The following is a 19294-nucleotide window of genomic DNA, read 5'->3' as shown; positions in this document are numbered from 1 at the left end:
GCGAAGCGTTTTGGGGACGCGAACCGTGTCGTACATGAGGCAACGGGCTTCTAGCGTCTGCCCGGCCTCGAGGAAGGGCTTTCCTCGGTTCCCTGTGGGAATGACTGAGCTCAGAGAGATGAGAATTGACTCAAAATTTGCAAATTGCTCTCGGAACTGCCTCTGGAGAAGCGGTCGGCGGCTGAGGTGCTGGCAGAGCCCAGTACGGAGGACAGAGACCTCTTCCATGTTTTTAATTAACCGCCTGGAAACGCTGTTTTGATACCTGCGAATATAAGAGAGCAACTATCAATTTAAGTAGTTAGAATCATTATACAACAGGTGTAACCAAACAAAAGTAAATCTTTGTGAATAGTTAGGACGCTTGTAGGACAAGAAGCTCCTGAATACTGCCCTTTAGACAGCTAGGCCTTGGGAGAGCAGATGTGCGGAGCCATGAGGATACGGGAGTTGCAGGATGACCATTAGACCCGAACAAACCGACCTTGAAGGACATCGCATACGTGATCCCAGAACTGAGTTTGCGCAGAAGTAAAGGTCAGTCAGCGAACACAGTGAAGAAGACTATGAGCCTTCATCTGAAGACCCTCAAAGACCACCTGAAGACTACCACGGAAGAAGATAGCGCATGTGGATCGGACATTTACATATGTTAATAAGTTCGAGGAAATGTCATGTTTATGTAGACAAATTATCGGAATCCTATGAATATTTTCATAGTATGTAATTACGGGAACTTTATCAAGCGGTGGGATCATTTATGGTGGAATTATCCCCAGTGTTGCCAGGCACCACAATAAAGAATGCCTGCTTTCTAAAACTCCAAAATTAAATTTTAGAGAGTGAATTATTTTGCCACTTTCCACTAACAGTTTGGGACCTGACAGAGGAACACCTGGGGGTGTCCCGGTGGGACGCTTGGATGACCTTGAAGGCTGAAGCCAGAGGAGAGGACGTGGGACAGACTGGGAGCACGGCACCTGCGCTGCGGTGCTTTGGGCTTGGCAGATCGCTGCTGCGACAGACCTGCCTGCGCTCCTGCGTGGCGGCCGGCGTTCAGTCGGTTTTTCTTTGCAGTTGGCCTCGGCGGGCGGATGCGCTCAGGCAGTTGCCAGATGGGAACAGCGACAGTTTGTGTCCCTCGTCTCTCGGAGTAAATCACGGCTTAATCCAGCGCTGAGATGATTTGAGACAGTGGTCATCTGAACTGTGCGATAAATGAATGCGTGTGTACGTTTACATCTAAAGAAAGCACAAACCAACGTCCTTTTACTGGTTGCATTCGGTGTTCCACAAAAAGCACGCAAAACTGTTGAATTTCACTGACACAAATACTTAGTTCAACAGCTTTGTCCTCACTTGGAAAGCCAAAAGACAGTTAGGATTTTTTACATAAATACTGAAATTTCTGTGGTTGAAATGCTTTCTTGTGAAGTTTAGGTACAGAAGAAAAGGCAGAAAGTAATGCTAAGCTGCTCTTCTTTACCAGGCTTGTAATTTGTTTGTCCCCAGTGCAGACCTTTCCCTCGTAAGAAAACGGCATAGTGGAATTCACTTCTAGGAAGGTAAGGTCAGTCTTAGCTGTCCAGGGAAGGGGTTCTGCAGTTTAGATGCAGTGCAAATTTAGGCGGTGATTGGTTAGTCTCAATTATCTTAGGTTTTCCTTGCTGCAATTACATGCTTTATTAATTCAACACCATGTTTTTCCTCCCTGGCCAGCAATATATTCTGCTTTAATACCACAAACTCCCAAGATTTGCGTCCATTTCAGGGGCATTTTAAATACCGTGTCTTTTGTAATAACCCCTCTTCCGGAGCATGCATTTTTGTAACGATCCTGGCCTCTGGCTTGAGTGCCACCTCTTTAAATTAGCACTTAACACAGTTGTCTCTGATAAAACACCCTAACCCTTAAATGAGGTATGTTAACAAAGTACTACCACATCGAGCAGAAACTCCGGGGCTTAGGTATGCTGCTTCTGCAAGCATTCAAGCAAGCGCTAGGCAGTGTTTTAATCCTCCTGTCCAGGGACTTCTATGAAGCGCAGCTTTAACACCAAAGTGGATAAGGCCGCTCTTGGTGTTGGTTTTTTTTTTTTTTTTCCATTTGTGGTTTGGGACCCCAAGAGATACATTTAATTAAGAGTATCCTGAGGGTTATCTTCTGCTTATCCCCCTGGACTAAAACCCATATGGCGAGTGTTAATTAGGTTGGCAAGCATTCGATTGAGCTACACTGCCAGTATTCTAAATTTATGACCGTCTGTGTCTCCTAATGGCATTGTTAGGAAATGCCTTTAAGCTGTCTACTCCTGCAATCAAAGACATGATAGCCTGTATCTGAGGGATGGCATCTCCTCCGGCGGAGCATTCCCAACTAGTATTAGAGGTCTTTGCTGTCTCGGAGAAGCACGCTGTGGTCTCAATTTCAGCATTGAGTTGGCAGGCATGCAAAAATCATGAGTCAGGCCACCAATAATGTAATGCTTCTCGTTTTGTGATTTGGCTCATCTTGTGTCGTGGTCCCCCCTCCCCCTTTAGCCTATACTCGGATCACATTTGCAAGCTCTTCTCTGACATAATGAATGCTAACATTTTTTTTCAGGCCCTGTAAAACTAAGGTTTTAAAGTAAATTGCACGATTCCTAAAGCTGACACCAAATACTTGGACACCCACGTAAAATGGCGAGCATTAGTAATGCTGCAGCCCCAAGCATGAGTTGTAGCAACCTGCATTTTAGTTACAAGCGCCCTGTTAAAAAAGACAGTTCTTTGAGTGCACATAGTACTTATGGTAGTAAAGTAAATCCTGTCTTAACTTCTCTCAAGACATTTATGGCCGATTAAAGCTATACCAAGAGTATGGAGCAGGCCAGAATTCTATAGGTTTTACCACAATCTTTTATTAAGTTTCATTTCCAAAGGTCTCTCCTAAAAGACAAATAGAATTAAAGACATGCAACATTGCTTATGAAAAATTAAGCAGTTATCCTTATAGTCCAATACTGTAAAGCTCGATTTATTTACACGTTTTAATGCGAACAAGAGAACGTCGTAGGCAGCTCATTTTGTACATTCAGCCAACACAGGAGCTGTATTCCACAGCATTAAGTCACGTGTAAGATGTGCGCTGAGAACGTATTAAGTGCTCTGGTGCATTGAAAAGCCACACGGTGTGGAGGCAAGAGCCGTCAGCTCCCATTTGATAAAGAAGCTAGGAGATGGCCAAGGAGCTATTCTACCAGTTTAGTGCAGGAGCCAGCAGTCAGCTGATTTTCGTGCACGCTTTTTCAGCTCCTGATGCCGAGAAGCGCTGCACTTTGGGAAAGCTAAGCATACTGCGCTGCTACAGTGCCCTGCCTCCTCGGGATCAGCCCTGGAGAAACGGAAGTTTTGACGTACGCATGTTAAAGTGCACTGTACACCAACAGATTATTTTTCATGCTGCAAGAAGGACTCAAATGTGGCATGGGGCTCCTCTCCGTTAAATCTTCATGTGCTGTTTAGCTGTAAACATTTGCTGCAATCCCGGGCATGGCCATTCTCGCCTCAGACTAACCAATATTCTGTAAAAAGTACAGATGTGAGGGTACAAATAGCTCCCTGTTTTCAGCTGGTAAGCTCTGAACTGGAAGGGAGGTAAGGAGTTCATTTCAATCCTGAGCTATACCCTCCCACTGTTAGAAAGAGCGCAGAAATCCTATAGTCAGCTTAAACGCGTTTGGCTTCTCGGGGCCCCTGTTTATCCCGTCTCAGCAACAGAGATGGCAGCTGTAAGACTGTGCTGAAGAGCAGAAAATAAAATCTTTTGGAAGCTTGGGAGAAAGAGCAAGAGAGGGGGAAATAAATAAAATACAACACCCCCCTCACATTTTAAAAATTCAAGTATTGAACATAGGCAGCGAGCAGGAGCGAGGTGCAGCCTGGCCGTCCTCCCACCGTGCGTATGGTGGCTAACACAGACCGGCAAAACGCAACCCTTGCATCAGTGCATTGAGTTGAGGCCTATAGCCCAAGGAACGCCCCGGGCTCTGCTGAGCTGGCACAATGGAGTCATCTAAAATATTGTGATTTATGTGCTGTAGAAAGAGACATCGCCTCCCTTGGAGTCCTTTGTCAGGAAGTTTCCAAAAGCAAGTCTTGCTGCAGGTGAAGGGAACTGTCATTATTAAGTAGAATTATTTAAACACACACAGACTGGGTAAATAAAACATGGTTATATAAAGCTTTAGAGCAAGACTCTTGCCTTTAGAGTCTTTGAAAGAAAAAGGCCAAAACAGCACAATAATACAAAAGCTGAGGTTATGGCTGGAGGAAATCTCACTCAGAGCAGAAGACAGCCACGTGCTGACAACTGAGGGCTCTCTGGCAGAGAGGAAGGTCAGGCCCGCAGCCAGTCAGCGCTCAGGCTGCAGGGCTGTGGAGAATCCGGGCAGCTTACTGCAAAAAAATCACTGAATCGGGCCAGAGAGCAGCCCACAAAGGAGAAGTACGAGCAGGGGCTCAGCACCAGAGCAGCTCTCTGCCCCTGGCAAAGCACTCGGTGTCCGTCTCTCATGATGTCAGGTCCCAGGATCGGGAGAAAAACCTAAGCAGCCATTTACCGGCTACAAAGCCTGCACACCACTCAACTGCAGTTTTTAAATACTACTGAAAAACAAAGAACCAAGAAAACACTGTTCTATTACACACAGGACCATCCTAATAGTAGAAGTCAACAGCAAAACATATAGGCGCTTCTGATTATTTTATACCACAGCAACATCTGCAATAAACAGAGAATATTGCCATGTAAGAAGTAGAGTTTGTAGCTACGCGTGGTTTAGGACAGCTTGTTTTGAAACGGTGTGTTTCTGTGGTTTCAGAACTAAGAGGTCAAACCAGCTACTGCCTCATTGATGAAAAGGGAAGAGGGAAGAAAAGCCAGCATTCCTGTACCCTTCCCATTCAGCCTCCCCTGTACTACTTTGGTTTGTATTGTTAATGAACAAAAGCTGCACATAAATTCACAAACAACTGATTACCGGGAATACAAAGCCAAAGGCAGTAAATCAGTGTCACTGCAGCTCCAGCAAGATGAATGGTCTGGCAGTATTAGCCCATTAACATTGTTATCTTACTTAAACACAAAAAGTATTAAGGGCAAAAGAAAAGCTGTTATTTCGTGAGGTTTCATAAGCTGTAGTGTACAGGATGCCACTGATAAGATCTGAATTGTCAGACGTGCCAAGCTGGTGAAGAAACTTCACATACAGGTACACGTACAGCCACTGGGCATCTACTCTTTGCAGGGGGAAGGGTATAATTTTTCCAAGCTGCACAAAAATGCCAAAGCAATCTCAAGTATTTCCAGGTTAAATTAGTATTCATAGCTGGCAAAGCAAACATACGCAAAAGAACAGTTCTGTTGTCATATACAATAGCAAGAATCTGGAATAACTATATACAAGTCAGTGGCGTTCTTGGGAATTTTTGGTAGTGGGAACAGAAACTGGCCACGAGTCAATTTAAAAAAAAAAAAACAAAAACAATCAGAAAGCCACTGTTGCAAGTCCAAGATCCTCCCAAACCCCTTGGTATCAGAGCAACCACTTAAAAATGCGCGGAACACAAGCACTATTCACTTCAAATAACGTCTTCTAAGGTCATGGAGACGCTCCACTACGCATACAGTCCGAGACACACCAAGTAGACTTAAAATTCTGTTTCCCAGCAAAACAACTGCTCTTAGAGACGATGACGATATCAAAGTGCCAGCATAACTTGCACATGCCAGTAAATGTTGTACTTTGTCCTCTTCACTTGACAAGTTCCCCCCGCCTTGGGTCTATTCTCCCTTCGTATCAGCTTCTAGCCATCTCTTGGAAGCCGGAAAGATAAATATCATGAGTACACAATGATCCATTATTCTTACAGTCCTCACCGAGTGCTGGATGGTGCACGCTTCTTTTTTCTTCTTAGGTTATTCACCATATTAGACCAGTATCTTTTTTTGCCTTTTTTTTTTTTAAAGCTAAATAAAAAGCGGGGGGGGGGGACAGACGGGACACACCCCAGTCTAAAACACCTAGACTGAGCTTTTTAACTGGGAATGTCAACACCTTTAAGCATTTAAGACCACTAAACAAAGTTGGAAATCCTGCCTCAACCAGAAAGAAAATAAAAGTGGTAACAGAATTAGGACCTCATCAAGAGCTACAAAAAATTCCCACCAGACACCAGTCACATTGCTATTCTCATTTCTTCTTCTTCTTCTCATACTTTACAGGGTTCCTTCTGCACCATTTAATCCAACCTGAAGCTCCTGCTATGAAACCAGAAAACTGCTACGTAATCTTTGTTCTAAGCTGCCATATAATCCAGTGGTGCTATAAAACCAATTCACAGACTCAGTGCACATGTCCAACGCTAGTCAGAGAACAGTTGTGCAGAAGTGCCCAAGATGCACGTTTTGAAGGAATAACGTAGCTTGCTTACTCTAGCCAAATATGCTGCTCTAAAGACACAGTAGGTTTCAGTATTCGTGCTTGAAAACAAATTACATTTTATTGCCATGTTAAGGTAGTTTGGTGGTTACGCTAGAAACATGAGGATTTACAACTTTTCTGGAAATCTGTCACAGTCTCTATATATGAATGATGAAATCCTGCCCTCCTCTCTCTGTGAGCAACTCCTGAAAACTTCTGTTTGGAGATAAACCCACTCCCAGCAGGGCTAAAAACTGCACAGTCACTTCTCTTCCCACAGCTCTGCATTTTCACAGCGTCCGCTATCTCAGCGGTTCCCTACCGCCACGATACTGCACTCACCATTTCACACTTCCAGACAGCAGCCTTCAGTGGAGAACTGTGACTTACTTCTTGCCAAGACGAATGCTTTCAACTTCACAGCCATAGAGAGTTGTTTATTTTAATCATCAGCCTTGAAAGTTATGTTTGAGACGAGCTTTAAACTATATCAAGGTTGGCTTTACACTTGCTTATATTTTAATGGTTAAATAAATAAAGGTCATACTTCTGACAATTCAAGACAGTTCCTTAAAGGTCACTCACTCCTTCTTGCTGTGCTCCAGCACCCGGTAGGGTGGAGCGGAACCTCCTTTGGAACCATGTTGCTCCTGCACGATTGGCAATGTAGCTGGAGTATAAATTTCCGGCATGTTGTCATTGTTCTCTAGCGCACCGTAGGAAAAAGAAGCTTTGAGGTCAGGCTGAACTGCAATCCCCTTATCGTGCATGTTCAGCATGCCTGAAAAGAGCAAAGACAGAGATTAAATGCTTAGGAACAAAAGTGCATTCTTCCTGCGCTCTGTTAAATCAGCAAATTATATAGTCTTAGGGTTCGTGATATGCAGCTCATCGGTTCCTTGAGTGTTAAATGAAAGACATAATGTTTTTCTGCTCAGCACTAAAGCAACTAATGGAGAAATAAGCTTCAAGTGAACGAGGGATGGCAGTCAGTTATTTATCAAGTGCTGCTTATCTTTCATACAGCTCACCAGAAAGAGAGTTTAGCTGTACTTCCCAAAAGAAATCTCTGCTCCCCCTGGCCTCCACCTCTTGCAACATACCTCAGTCTTCCCCAGTAACCAATTCTTCCTGCTGGATGAAGACCAAGCCCAGTCCCAAGCAAATGCTCAAAACCAGTTCAGCCTCCCAGACAGTAGCCAACGGGACAAGGCTGTCTGGACAAAATCTGACACCCCCCCTGGTGTCAGAGGACCCAGAATAAGTGGCATCCAAGTGGCACACCACCTCTCCTCTGCTCCCTGCAAAACAGGCACGTACCCCTCCCAAGGCACAAACAAACAAGAGAAGGTGAAACTAGAAACCAACACAGCCGCCTGATACATCCGGATAGTTCACAGAGCCTAAAGCTTGAGCTTTCTCTGTGAAGCCCAACACTTACAAGAGGAAGAGTGATAAACCACTGTATTTTTACTGTTACCTGGCATAGCATCCATTGATATGTAAGGTTCAAATGGTACAGACTTCTTCCTATTTCTTGTGATCAGGAAGACACCTAGAAATGCTATGAGGCACCTGAGGGAGAAGACAAGATCTACTGAGATAACTATGAAAAGGGAGAGGAGGTAATATGGCATGCTGCTGCTTCTGGGTGCCTAGCACGTAGCACCATGAAGATTCAGAACTGGAAGAGAAGGAACTGTGAAGTCAGAATTACAGGGAACTGCCCCAGCTGAATAACCCTCTTCACCGGGACTGAAATCCACCTAGCAATCAGAACAATTTCACCTTTTCTTTATCAAAGGGCAGGGAAAAGTTTTCACATGAATTAATTAATCGTGACTAACTAAAGGGGAAAAGAAGCATATCAAAATTTGGTTTTCTTTGATGAAATTCCAGGATTTAGCAGCCTGACCTTTGAAAGGTTTCCCAAAGGTAAACACATTAATAACTGTCGTTCTTGATTTTTACAGTATGTTGACAGAGAAAGGCACAGTTCCTAACATTAATCTCCCAATTGTTTTTTTCTGTACTAATCTGAAAGACATTTCAGAATGTCCCCTGATTACGGAGAGCTAATCACATCCAGACACTGTACTAGGACTAAATACTGAGTTACAGAGCAAACATTTCACTGATCATATCTGCATTGTGCGAGTGCCCATGCCCTAAGAAACAGGACTCCAGAAGCCCAGTCACAGTTCAGTGAAGGCTCGGAGCAAAACCTGAAATCGATTCCCTAGAGATGGCTTCTTTTGGTTATTCTGCAATTCTTCTAGATTCATGAGCAGATAGCTTGAAAAACAGCCGATACGCTTCAACATGCAAGCTGATCTCCAGTACCGTCAGTACGGGATTTAGTGTTTAATGTACAATTATGCCTAACCTAGCGTTGTACAATTCCTCTAGGGCATCCACCATCGCTCAGCCAAGGTACTGAGCTCTAGGGGCCACTGTCTGCTCTAACAGAGAAAGTCCTTTCATTTGCTCTCCTCTCTGAGGATGTACGTACCTCCAATATATAGAGAGAGGCAGAGATAGATAGATATGTGTTTTTAAAATTTTAGTCATATGAAGAAATACTTTCCAGTATTCTATCAAGGAAACTTTAAACACTTACCCAAGCGCAAACATACATATATGGAGAACGTCTTCACCCGTGAAGTCCAAGTAAAAAGTTGCTCCTTTAAAAGGAAATAATTCATGACATCTCTCTTCCCAGCTTACCCGAGCAATTAGTGCTACATCTCCAGCACTAGTCCCTCCAGAAACCAAATCATGTAAGATTCCTATTTTTATACTCGGCACCTTTGTTTTTTCTGTGATCTTAAAATGGAAAAAGGTGGCCTGATTTCTACTTTAACACAATTTATTGACAAATCTTTTAGAACTTCACTACCAGAATAGTTATACTGGTGTAACCAATACAGATGCAAGTAAATCTGTACAGCAGCACAGCAGCTAGTACAAATCCTTCCATATTGGGGTAGGGGTTTGCGAAGGAAACCTTGCTGGAACTATGGCGTGCCACTGTGCTAATAAAGCCCGAGCCAAATTCTCACCATACAGCAGTGGTTACCACATAAACAAGAGAGACTGTATTTCTGAAGTCTGAATGACAAACCAAATCGGATCTCTCTAACTACAACAGGATACAAACTCTTGACCCCCAACGAGTATCTACAGCTCAAACCTGTGCGACGCCAAGTGTCCTTGGTGTCCTGGATGTCAACAGGACACACATTCTGGCTCCTACTCTACATTTCTAATTGAAGTAAAGTAAGTAAGCTGATGAATCTGAGAGCAGCATATGGCTTGGAACCTGACAGGCAATAAACATTAGCCAAAGAGTGGGCCATACTCTCTCATGACGTTGAAGAGGAGCATTAAAAGGCAACGTGTAATTTACGGGGGAAGCTATTGCCCTTGTACACCTAGAAGAGCACTGCTGTTTACACAGGTAGCATGTCAAGCAGGTGCACTTTCTCCAGTGTTGGGGTTTGGGTTTTTTTGGTTGATTGGTTTTTTGCCCCCAGTTTTGCTCGTATGTCTAAGTGAGGAGAACACCACCTTAAAAAGGCTGCTCGTCAGGTTTGAAGCCTAACGGGTTTAAAATGCTCATCTTTGTTCATACAGACAAAGCTTTTCCTGTGTGGGCAAGGGCTGAAATTGGAGTCAACTGTTCAGAAAGAAAAGCGCCTATAAAGCTATGAGCAGCTGCATTCTAGATACAATTCAATCAAGATTATCGGGAAGAGAATTGTGACACCTTTGTACAGAGGAAGCAAATAGGTTTAGACACCGTATGCCATGCATTCTCACAAAATCCAGATAAAACTACACAAGGAGAAATTTTAGCTGTGGATTCAAGTCGAACATCTAAGAGCATACATCACCCTCTTCTACACGCTAGCATGGTATGAGTAATATAGTCTCAAACGTAAGTTCCCATGCACTTTAAACAAAATGACAGAACTTAACAGAGAATTTTAACACAGTCTAATGGGATAATTCACATTTTTTGAAAGAAAAAAGAAACAAAGCCAGCTGCAGAAGAGAGATGACAAGAAAATACAAGTCATCATCTTGCTGAGCATTCACCTTCCTCACCTGTAAAGCGAGGATTATATTCCAAAATCTTTTGCCCACCCTTCTTTTAGAAAGAACCAACGCACTGTTTTGTGCCCTGTTACCTGCTGTGATTGCTACTGTTGTGGACAGGATATAGCCGACGCTGGCAATCTGAGATGAGTCATACAGCTGCGAGGCTTGAGCTAAAAATCTGCAATACAAGGACAGACAACAGGGGCTGATTTGGGAAGGATACTCAAATTGTACAGCAGTTATCACGGACCAGTTTCTTTTTGGAAACACCTTTCAAAAGCGATGCATAAATTTAAGAAACTATTCTCTTTCTCACTAAACCTGCAGCAGCATCCCTTGGAATTAATATATAAATGGCAGAAGAGTAAGCCTTATGGCTGCACTGACTAAAGGCAGAGAAATTAATGCCACTGACCTTAGGGCCAGAACATCACTCACATTTTTAATAGCTTTTTATCTCTCCTGCTACCGGCTTCTTATGTTATTACAAGTACAGAGGAAGAAAAAATAGACACATCATCAACATCACCGATTCTGCACTTTGATTTTAGCCAGCGCACAGATACTGTACTCTATTTGCCACCACTTCATTCCTAACATTGTTTTGCAAATACTTGAAGGATGTATGAATTTGGGGTTAAAACCGCTTGGCAGTGTCACTACATGGAAAAGCAAAGAACACCACTGTCTCAGGCTCCTGTGACATGGATTTGAGGACAGGCCACAGAAGAGAATGGATAATTCTTCTCCTAAAACTTCATCAGCATTCTTGGAATGGATAACAAACAGCCCACTAATTAGTGATCCACTGAAACCAGCACAATTCTAGGCAAAAAGAGAGCGAATGTCTTACGTTGCCTGAAAGATCGCCGTAGCAATCATGCACACCAACATGATATAAAATATAGGGTAGTCGAGTTGTAAGTTTCCTTGTATCGAGACAACAATCATGCCTGCCACAGCCTTCACGGTCACGACAGTCATGGAACCTGCGCATGAGAGAGAATGTTTATCAGCTGAAGCACCGACACGTGCTTGATGGGACACGACCGCTGCTCATTCGCTCTGTACATGACAGGCATCTGCAAACAAACCCAAGAGCTACAAGAATTGAACCCTCCTTTTGCCAGGGCAAACAAGGGATACAAACTGCATATTTTATCCCCAACTCTGCCAGTTTTATTCCCGACGACTTCACCACAGTGGCCTTCAATAAATCACTTAACCTTTCTGAATCACGGTTCCCTTCCCTACAGGACTGGGAGCATTTACTGGTTTTTTTAAGTGTTTAAACAGCATTGTACAATCACATGATGGAAGGATAAAAATGTTCATTTCTGATGCCGTCTTGGCTTGGTTAATAAAGCTAAGGACATTTTCAAAACAAGAATCAGAAAGAGCCTACATCCTTTCCATTTCTTGAAAGCACAAGTCAGGGCCATTCAGAATTAGGCCAGTTGCTTTGTCTATGATTCACGCAGCCTCTGAGGCATCAGTTACTGAAATGCAGCCGCAAACAGTTAAAAAAAAAAAAAAAAAGACAAGACACTGCAGTGACTGAAGTTGCATAAATAGCAAAAATTGAGGACTGTGACATAGATTCAACAGCACGTCAGACTGCGTCACTGCCTTGCCATTATTCAGCCTTTTTAAAGTTTAATTGATCACAGTTTCTTAAAAAAACAGATTAATGTGGAGAAAGGTACAAGTAAAATCCTGGCCTTTCCAGAGTCACTGTAGGATCCTGCTATAGGCTATCAGGAGATCAAAAGCATCATTTGACCCCATGCCCAGAGGCTCTTCCCATTTAAACAGGGACATACTGGCATGGCAGAATATTTGTCATTTATTTAGCCACGCAGCAAATCTTCCCAGAGCCAAGAAGATTCTTGTAGGTCAAACGCTCTCTCACCCACTGAATCAGCCTTCCTTATTGAAGAGATAAGATATTGCACTGTGCTTTGCATGCACAGATTAAAATTAAGAACACTAATAAATAACTTGCACTTTCTGTATGTGGCAGATTATTCATCCTTATGGGAAATAAGTCTTAATTGTTCAAAGGTGATCTCCAAAGATCCTAAACATCACTGCAAGATATCAGCTTTGTCTAATTTGCAGTAACATTTCTGGAGTGGATTGGTGCATTTTATGACACTGATTAGGTCAATATCATTCCCTGTAAGCCATAGATGCCTCAGTTTATTGTAGTTTACTGTTATAAGCCAGAGTTAGAAGATCTTACACGTCCATATCAACTTACCCAGCAAAGCTACCAGCAGAAGAATAACTACAATGTAGTTTGCATTTTTCTCCTTGTAAAAATACAGTAGCAGGCAGAATACGATGATCTCCACAAGCTACAAAAGATAGAAATGAGAATATTAAAAGATGCAGGGTGCATGGGGTTGGCAGTAAACGGGATTCTGAGCCAGTCAAACATAAGAATGACACAAAAGGGCAAATCAAAGGAAAATGAGGATCCCACACAATTATAGATCAAATTTAGCATGATCTTAGATTCTAATCAGATGAGATACTCAATAGCTTCTTGCAGAACAGGAAACATGAGACGCTTTTGACGTTATATTCATGGTAAAGCAGCACATCAAATAATCCTGACTGAATGTTTACCTCGGAGATCTCAGCCTGCTTTCTGTAATGAGGTTCTTTAAGTGATCCCTGCGGCACACATCTTATTTAATGGCCAAACTTATCTCCATTAAAAAAACGAAAGATTTTGTAAGATTTTCAATGAGAGATTGAAGAAAGTCAGTCTAGAAAAAGCCCAGATGCAAGCACAGTATTTGGGCCCCTCTGGAACAGTTGCTCTCAGCTGCCATCAGTGCTACTGCCACAGGCTGAAGCCGACAGGTCAGAGAGCGAGCAAGCTATTTTAAAACTTTTCAGTTCAAGGTATTTAAGTCCTAACAGAGTAATTCAGAGAAAGAATGGGAAGGTTCCAAACTGTGCATGCTGGTGTCCGCAGGCAATGGGGAACCGACCCTGGGGAAAGCTGGCAGAGGTTCATTAGCAAGTACAAGGAATATTGCTAGTAACCATAAGGATAAATAAAGCTTGAAACGAAACTCCCAGTCAGGCATGTAGCAGAAAACTGTCCCACAGTTTATGGGCCATCTTACCATATACAACAGAAATGGCCAGCTCACTAAATGCCTAGTGATATTTTCTCCTGTCATCTTCTCGTGACTATTAGGTCCAAATGTTATCAGCAGATAAGTTCCAACAATTGCCAAACCACAGCCTACAAAGGACAAAACATAGCGCCCTTCGGCAACCAAAGGACAGAAGAAAAAAAAAAAAAAAAAAAAAAAAAAAGAGAGGTCAAAGTTAGTGGGTTAGTCTGGATGCATGGAATTGATGTCGCACATGCACAGTGACCATTAATGACATCATGCACGTTCCTCCGGATGACTCATTCCTCTGCCCTTCATGCCCCACTTTCAAAATAGTAGAACCAAAAAAACCCTAGGCAATGTGCGTGCTGCGAGTGGAGGAAAAAAGCTCATACCGGGTAGCATCTGCTGAACAAACAGGAGCTACAAGATCTGTCTGGGGCTTATCCTGCCTGGCGCTGCCCACAGCCCATTTTCTAGGAAATGGAAAAATGAATGCCGCAGTTCTGCAAACGCTTGCACATGTAGGAAATTCAGCTGACTCGGTTGTGCCTATGCTATTGCAGAGTCAAGGCCCTAGGCTGCAGCTTCAGCCCAGAGCACCATGATTCTCAGATCCTCCAAACAAACACCATTTCTATGTATTTCTAAAATCTGTGAGATTCAGATGATTTGGCACAAGTCAGAAGAAAAAACTGAAAATCCATTTTTAACAAACAGTGGATGAAATGACACATTTCTTCGAAGAGGTACTACAGCTAAGGGAGATCTTGCCATCCCTCTAATTATGATTCTTGAGAGGCCACGCTATGTGTTGAATGGCTTGTAAACAGAGAGGAAAAAATGAAAAGGAACTGTGCAACTTACTCAAAAAATCCTTGGGCTTCCATTTTTCTTTAATAAATATAATTCCTATGATTGCACTAGCTATAAAAAAAGGAGAGAGAAACAGTGAATTATGCATCAGCCCAACGATCAGCAATCTCACACTGGAACGCACTCAGGCTTGCATGGCCGTTGCCTCTTTCCCCCCTTACCTATAACAGACACTGCACTGAGCGGCACAATCAGCGAAAGAGGAGCAAAGGCGTAAGAGGAAAACACTCCCAGTTCGCCCAGCACCAGCAGAAACAGTCCACACCACCATGTCTTGGTTTTGAAGTAGGCTCGGGGGTCTTTGGAACCTGCCAGTCGGATGTGACTGTATTTCTAGAAAAGAAAATAAAGGCAAAGAATCTTTGGCATGCTTGATGCTCTTTAATGCAGGATGCTTGAGGTAGATCAATATTTGCTTCATGATACTCACCTGGAGATTGAGTGCAATACTGATAACGAGATGCCCAAAAATAGCTAGTAATGCACCAATCAAGTTCTCCTGTAAAAACAAAGTAAACGCACAGATATTAAATTTAGCCACTGGACCCTGAAGGAAGCTGGAGCTTTTTGCACAATCTGGAAGAGAGCAGACTTTTAAAACAGCTCCTAGCTCACCTGTCAACAAAATCTCGTTTATCGTCCTCCCTTTCTAGGTGATCTAGGGCAATTCAGGTAAGTTCCCTGTGGCTGTGTTCCAGATCTGTGACACTCAGGTGAAAGATAACCCTTCCTTAACAAACACTTTCTACAAGAGACTTAAGTTAGTGTGCGTATATTTGCATTCTTTGCAGTTTCTCAGAGGGGAAGAAGATCACATTTAATGACCCATTCACTCATTCTTCCCTTTGAAAAACTCTTTTCATGAGGATGTTAGGTGGCCTGGAATTCAGCAGAGTACGGATCAGGAGCCTCTGCATTCTGCAGGTCACAGCTTAAGAACTATTCTGCTCTTCTGCACTTAGAACATCTGCTGGTTCAGTAGGTACTTCAGCCCATTTGATGAGGTAGCCCAATTATCACAGATTTTGTGCTGCTTTTTATATGAACCAGCTATTCCAAAGTCAAAGGCAACTGGCAGCAGCTCCTAGCAAGCTCCCAACCCCTTCTACATTAGCATTCCCAGCTCAGCAATAATTCTCACGGTCTAAAGACAGAATTTGAAACAAAAAAGGATGTAAAGCAGGCTGAGTCACAAAGGAAATGTACATTAGGAGCCAACAGAAGAGCCTGAGGCTAAGCCAGGCCACTTAGCATTTGTGTTCTTCCGACAACTGTCTAAATCTCATTAGATGTCATTAGCACTTTTCATTTCAGTGCTGGTCTCCAAGATACAGCCTAGTACTCACTTTGATTGATTTGGGATAACCGAGCTCACATTCATATTCCTCCCTTAACAGTAAATATACTATTCTTCATTTTCTCATAGGTAGTAAGACAAGGACTTCAAGATTTCAAGTTCTTATCAGTGGAACAAAAATCTCTTTATCAGAATGTACAAAAATAAGATTCACCCAAGCAGCTTCATTCAAAAACACCCGAGAGATCTTCCCACAACAGACAGTAAAGTTGGCGGAGAAACGTCACTGTGTGATCACAGACGTAGCCAGAGCAGCTCAGCACAGTTTACTGCTTCAGCAACCGGACCTCAGTGTGGAGGACACGGTGCCTCAGCTGAAAAGCTCCTAAGCGCAGCCCAGGTTTGGGACTGGCTTCGGGCCTGCCAGAGCTCGCAAGCCAACGTCAGCCTGGTCAACTTCTGCAACGCACCTAGGACTGCGTTCTCAGCAAATTATTTTTTCCAGTGAAAAAAGCCTTTCTTGCTGGGATTTTCTGAGCACCTTCCAAATCAGGGATTCGGAGGATAATGATTTAGGAACAGCTCCGTTCCCAATTGGAGAATAAGGAGGAACCACAGGAACATGTCCTACCTCAGCTGCAGGCTCTCTGCAATACTGTGGGCTGACCCACCTGAAATTCAAGCACTTGAATATACAGCAGACCAGAACATCTGATCTGTTACTGATGTATGGATTGGTCTGAAAAGGCACCTACCAGAATTTATTGCACCTAACCACCTTTAGACATCCACATCTCTTAACTGCCAGTCCTTTCTTCACTTTGCCTAGCTCTTCAAGACACAGAATTTTTCCTTCTTTCTCTCACTGCTTATGTACACCCCATATAACACACTGGGGCCTCCAGGCAGGGCTACATACACAGACAGTGCATTTTTCTGCAAAAAATAACCAAAATACAGTGGCGTTTTCAGCTTACTTGAATAGTTAGGGCCCTCTAGGGATAGACTGGGGTAGAAATCTGACCTTGTAAGAAAAGGAGTCAGTGTGTGGCTGCACAGAAACTGCCGCTGTCGCCAACGGGAGCTGCTGAAGTTGCAGATTTGGACTGTTGCCTCCTTCCATTTTGGTTGATTGGAGTGTTTGCTTTTCAGCCTCTTTGATGCTGGAACTTCTCTTTACAGAAGAGACTTGGACCCTGCTGGAACCACCTTATCTGTAACTTGGTACCGCTTCTTCCCATCCATCCTGTTTTGCTTGGACAAGCAACAGTTAGTTCAGTGAAGCACAAAAAAATTCTCTGTAGCCTGTCTGCTGCTTTTCTTCCCCCACCAGGCTACACTGAGATAGGGTAGGCACCATAGGCAGAAGTGTAGATAAGCCAATATTTCCAGCAAGTCAGTGGGGCAGCAAGGTTATATTCCTCCAAGGTGATACTAAGGAAAAAAAAATATAGAATTAGGTCAAATGAACTCAATGGTCCAAAACCTGCAATGAAATCCTGCTGAAGGATAGGCCACAGAAAACTCCCAGGAATCAAACCAACGGCTGCACATGTCAGCAGAGAAAGTAGAATTTAAATGCCTTCTCACAAAGTCTCACACGCAGAAACTCACACAGACCTCGCTTTACAAGAGCTCGCAAACCAGCTTGACCCCAAGGGCGACATATTCAGCTGGCATTTAACGTCAGGCCTTGCTATTTGGAAAGCTCTTATCAAAGAGTCTCTGAAGTCCTCTAAGTGCTGCTTTTAATTTCTCTGCTGCCTGCGTACCTCTGTTGTTTGTTTGGGACGCAGCATTGCATTAGTCATGCATTCCCCACATGCTGGGGATGACGGTGCTGCTCTTCACGCAAACAGAGGTCATTTCAGTGTAATCGCTGTGAGCAGAGTTTGGAGGGTAAATTCCTTGGAGCCAGACTCATTATAGGTGTCTGGAAAGCACCACAGACAGCAAACCAGTCTGAGGCCCCCCCCTTGCTGTGACGGCTCCTTTCCCCAAAGACCTCAAAGAGCGTCAGCGACCCTGAGCAACGGGCACTGGTGGAAAGACCCCTTTGCACAGAGGGGGATGCTGGTGTACAGACATTGCAGGGGTGGGATCCTCGCAAGCGACACGTTCCTGTTGCTTTACTGCCCCAATGGTGCGGGCTGAGCATCCCCTTGACTCAGACCCTGGATAATTGGCCTGCGGTCACAGCCTGGGGTAGCAGGACCCAGCCCGCGCTCAGGCCGTGAACTGCAAGCTCTTCCTTTAACTCACGGGCTGCCCCCAGCGCGGGGGGACGGGGCAGCATGGCAGCCCAGCCGTGAAAGGGCAAAAGCACCCCGTTGTGAGGGGAGGTGGGAGGTGGGGGGTGAGGGCCCCCCCCCCCCCCCGGGCAGAGCAGAGCCTGGCTGAGGGCAGGGGGTGCCCCCGGACACCCTCCCCGGGTCAGGCCGCCCTGCCCCGCCGAGACCCGCAGCCGGACCCCAGCGGCCGTTTGGGGGAAACCCGCCAGGCCGAGGGGGGGAGGCGGCCTCCCCCGGCGGCCCCGCTCACTCACCTGCTCCCTCAGGGAGCGGCCCCCGCGGCCCGGGCCTTTAACCCCCAACTTCGGTTCCCGGCGCAGCGCCGCGTTCCGTTCCCGCCCGGCCCCTCCGATTTGCCGCCAGCCCTGTCAGTCCGGGCCGGGCCGCGGCTGCCGGCGGGGACTGGCTGCGGGGCGGGGGCCGGGCCTGGCCCAGCCTATGGGCCGAGCCCCTCTGAGGCGCAGGGCTCTGAGGAGGCGGGCGGGAGGAAGGAACCGCGTTCCGCCGCTCGTTTCGGGGGCTCTTCCCGGCCCGGGGCTCCAGGGACAGCGGCGGCACCGCACCCTCACCCGGCGGGGCCCCGGGCTCCCCCGTGTGCGCGGCTGCTGCCCGCCCCGGGGCCGGCGGCGGCTCCGGCTGCCCCCCCGCCGCCAGAGCCGCCTTAAGGCGCATGCGCAACGCGGCTCCTCCGAGCCACCTTAACCAGCCGCGCATGCCCAACCGCGCGCACGGCGGTCCTGAGAGTTGGCCTGTGATTGGGCGCCTGCCGGAGGGCCCAAAGTAACAGGCGCTGTGATTAGAGGAGGGCTGTGTCGGCCGTTGTCTCGGCAACCAGATGTACGCCTTCCCCCTGCCGCCGGTACCGCCGAGGGCCGGAGCGTCCCGAGACGCACGGGCAGGTACCGGCAGGTACAGGCCGCGCCCGGCCGCGCCGCGCCGCGCCGCACCGCACCGCACCGCACCGCCTCACCTGGGCGGGGACGGGGCGGGGGGCACCCCCGGCGCGCAGCCTCACCCGGTCAGGTACCCGCCATTCCCAGCGTGCACCGCGCCATCACGTGGGCGGAGCGGAGCCGTGACGTTACTTCCTGTCGCTCCCCAAGGGAGCTTTCCCTTAGGCCG

At 45.6% G+C, this 19294-nt stretch overlaps 1 protein-coding gene across 10 annotated transcripts; it reads right to left on the bottom strand.

Annotated features, from left to right (window-relative positions):
* Positions 1–48: 48 nt before the first annotated feature.
* Positions 49–19230, bottom strand: NIPAL3 (NIPA like domain containing 3). 10 transcript variants are annotated; one of them, XR_015705521.1, is made up of 14 exons: positions 19143–19230; positions 16906–17315; positions 15015–15083; positions 14746–14917; positions 14576–14635; positions 13715–13860; positions 12835–12931; positions 11425–11560; positions 10661–10749; positions 9088–9151; positions 7948–8042; positions 7053–7248; positions 1027–1242; positions 49–265 (listed from the first exon to the last, which is right to left on the bottom strand). XR_015705521.1 is itself a non-coding variant. In XM_087761087.1 (13 exons), the coding sequence occupies exons 2-13, from the start codon at positions 17002–17004 to the stop codon at positions 1159–1161; spliced, it is 1272 nt and encodes a 423-aa protein (XP_087617213.1). In that variant the 5' UTR covers positions 17005–17315; positions 18427–18861; the 3' UTR covers positions 1029–1158. The 10 variants fall into 10 exon arrangements, 2 of the variants coding, with proteins under 2 accessions (XP_087617213.1, XP_087617214.1); XR_015705522.1 differs by lacking the exon at positions 19143–19230 and adding an exon at positions 18427–18865 and having other exon boundaries at positions 13715–13836; XR_015705520.1 differs by lacking the exon at positions 19143–19230 and adding an exon at positions 18427–18862 and having other exon boundaries at positions 981–1242.
* Positions 19231–19294: the final 64 nt, after the last annotated feature.

The sequence above is a fragment of the Nipponia nippon genome, unplaced genomic scaffold (genome assembly GCF_047370975.1).
Source record: "Nipponia nippon isolate SJK-2023a ecotype South Korea unplaced genomic scaffold, ASM4737097v1 scaffold_23, whole genome shotgun sequence".
Lineage (NCBI taxonomy): Eukaryota > Metazoa > Chordata > Aves > Pelecaniformes > Threskiornithidae > Nipponia > Nipponia nippon.
The sequence above is the reverse complement of the archived record's forward strand: the minus strand, read 5'-3'. Positions and strand labels throughout refer to the sequence as shown.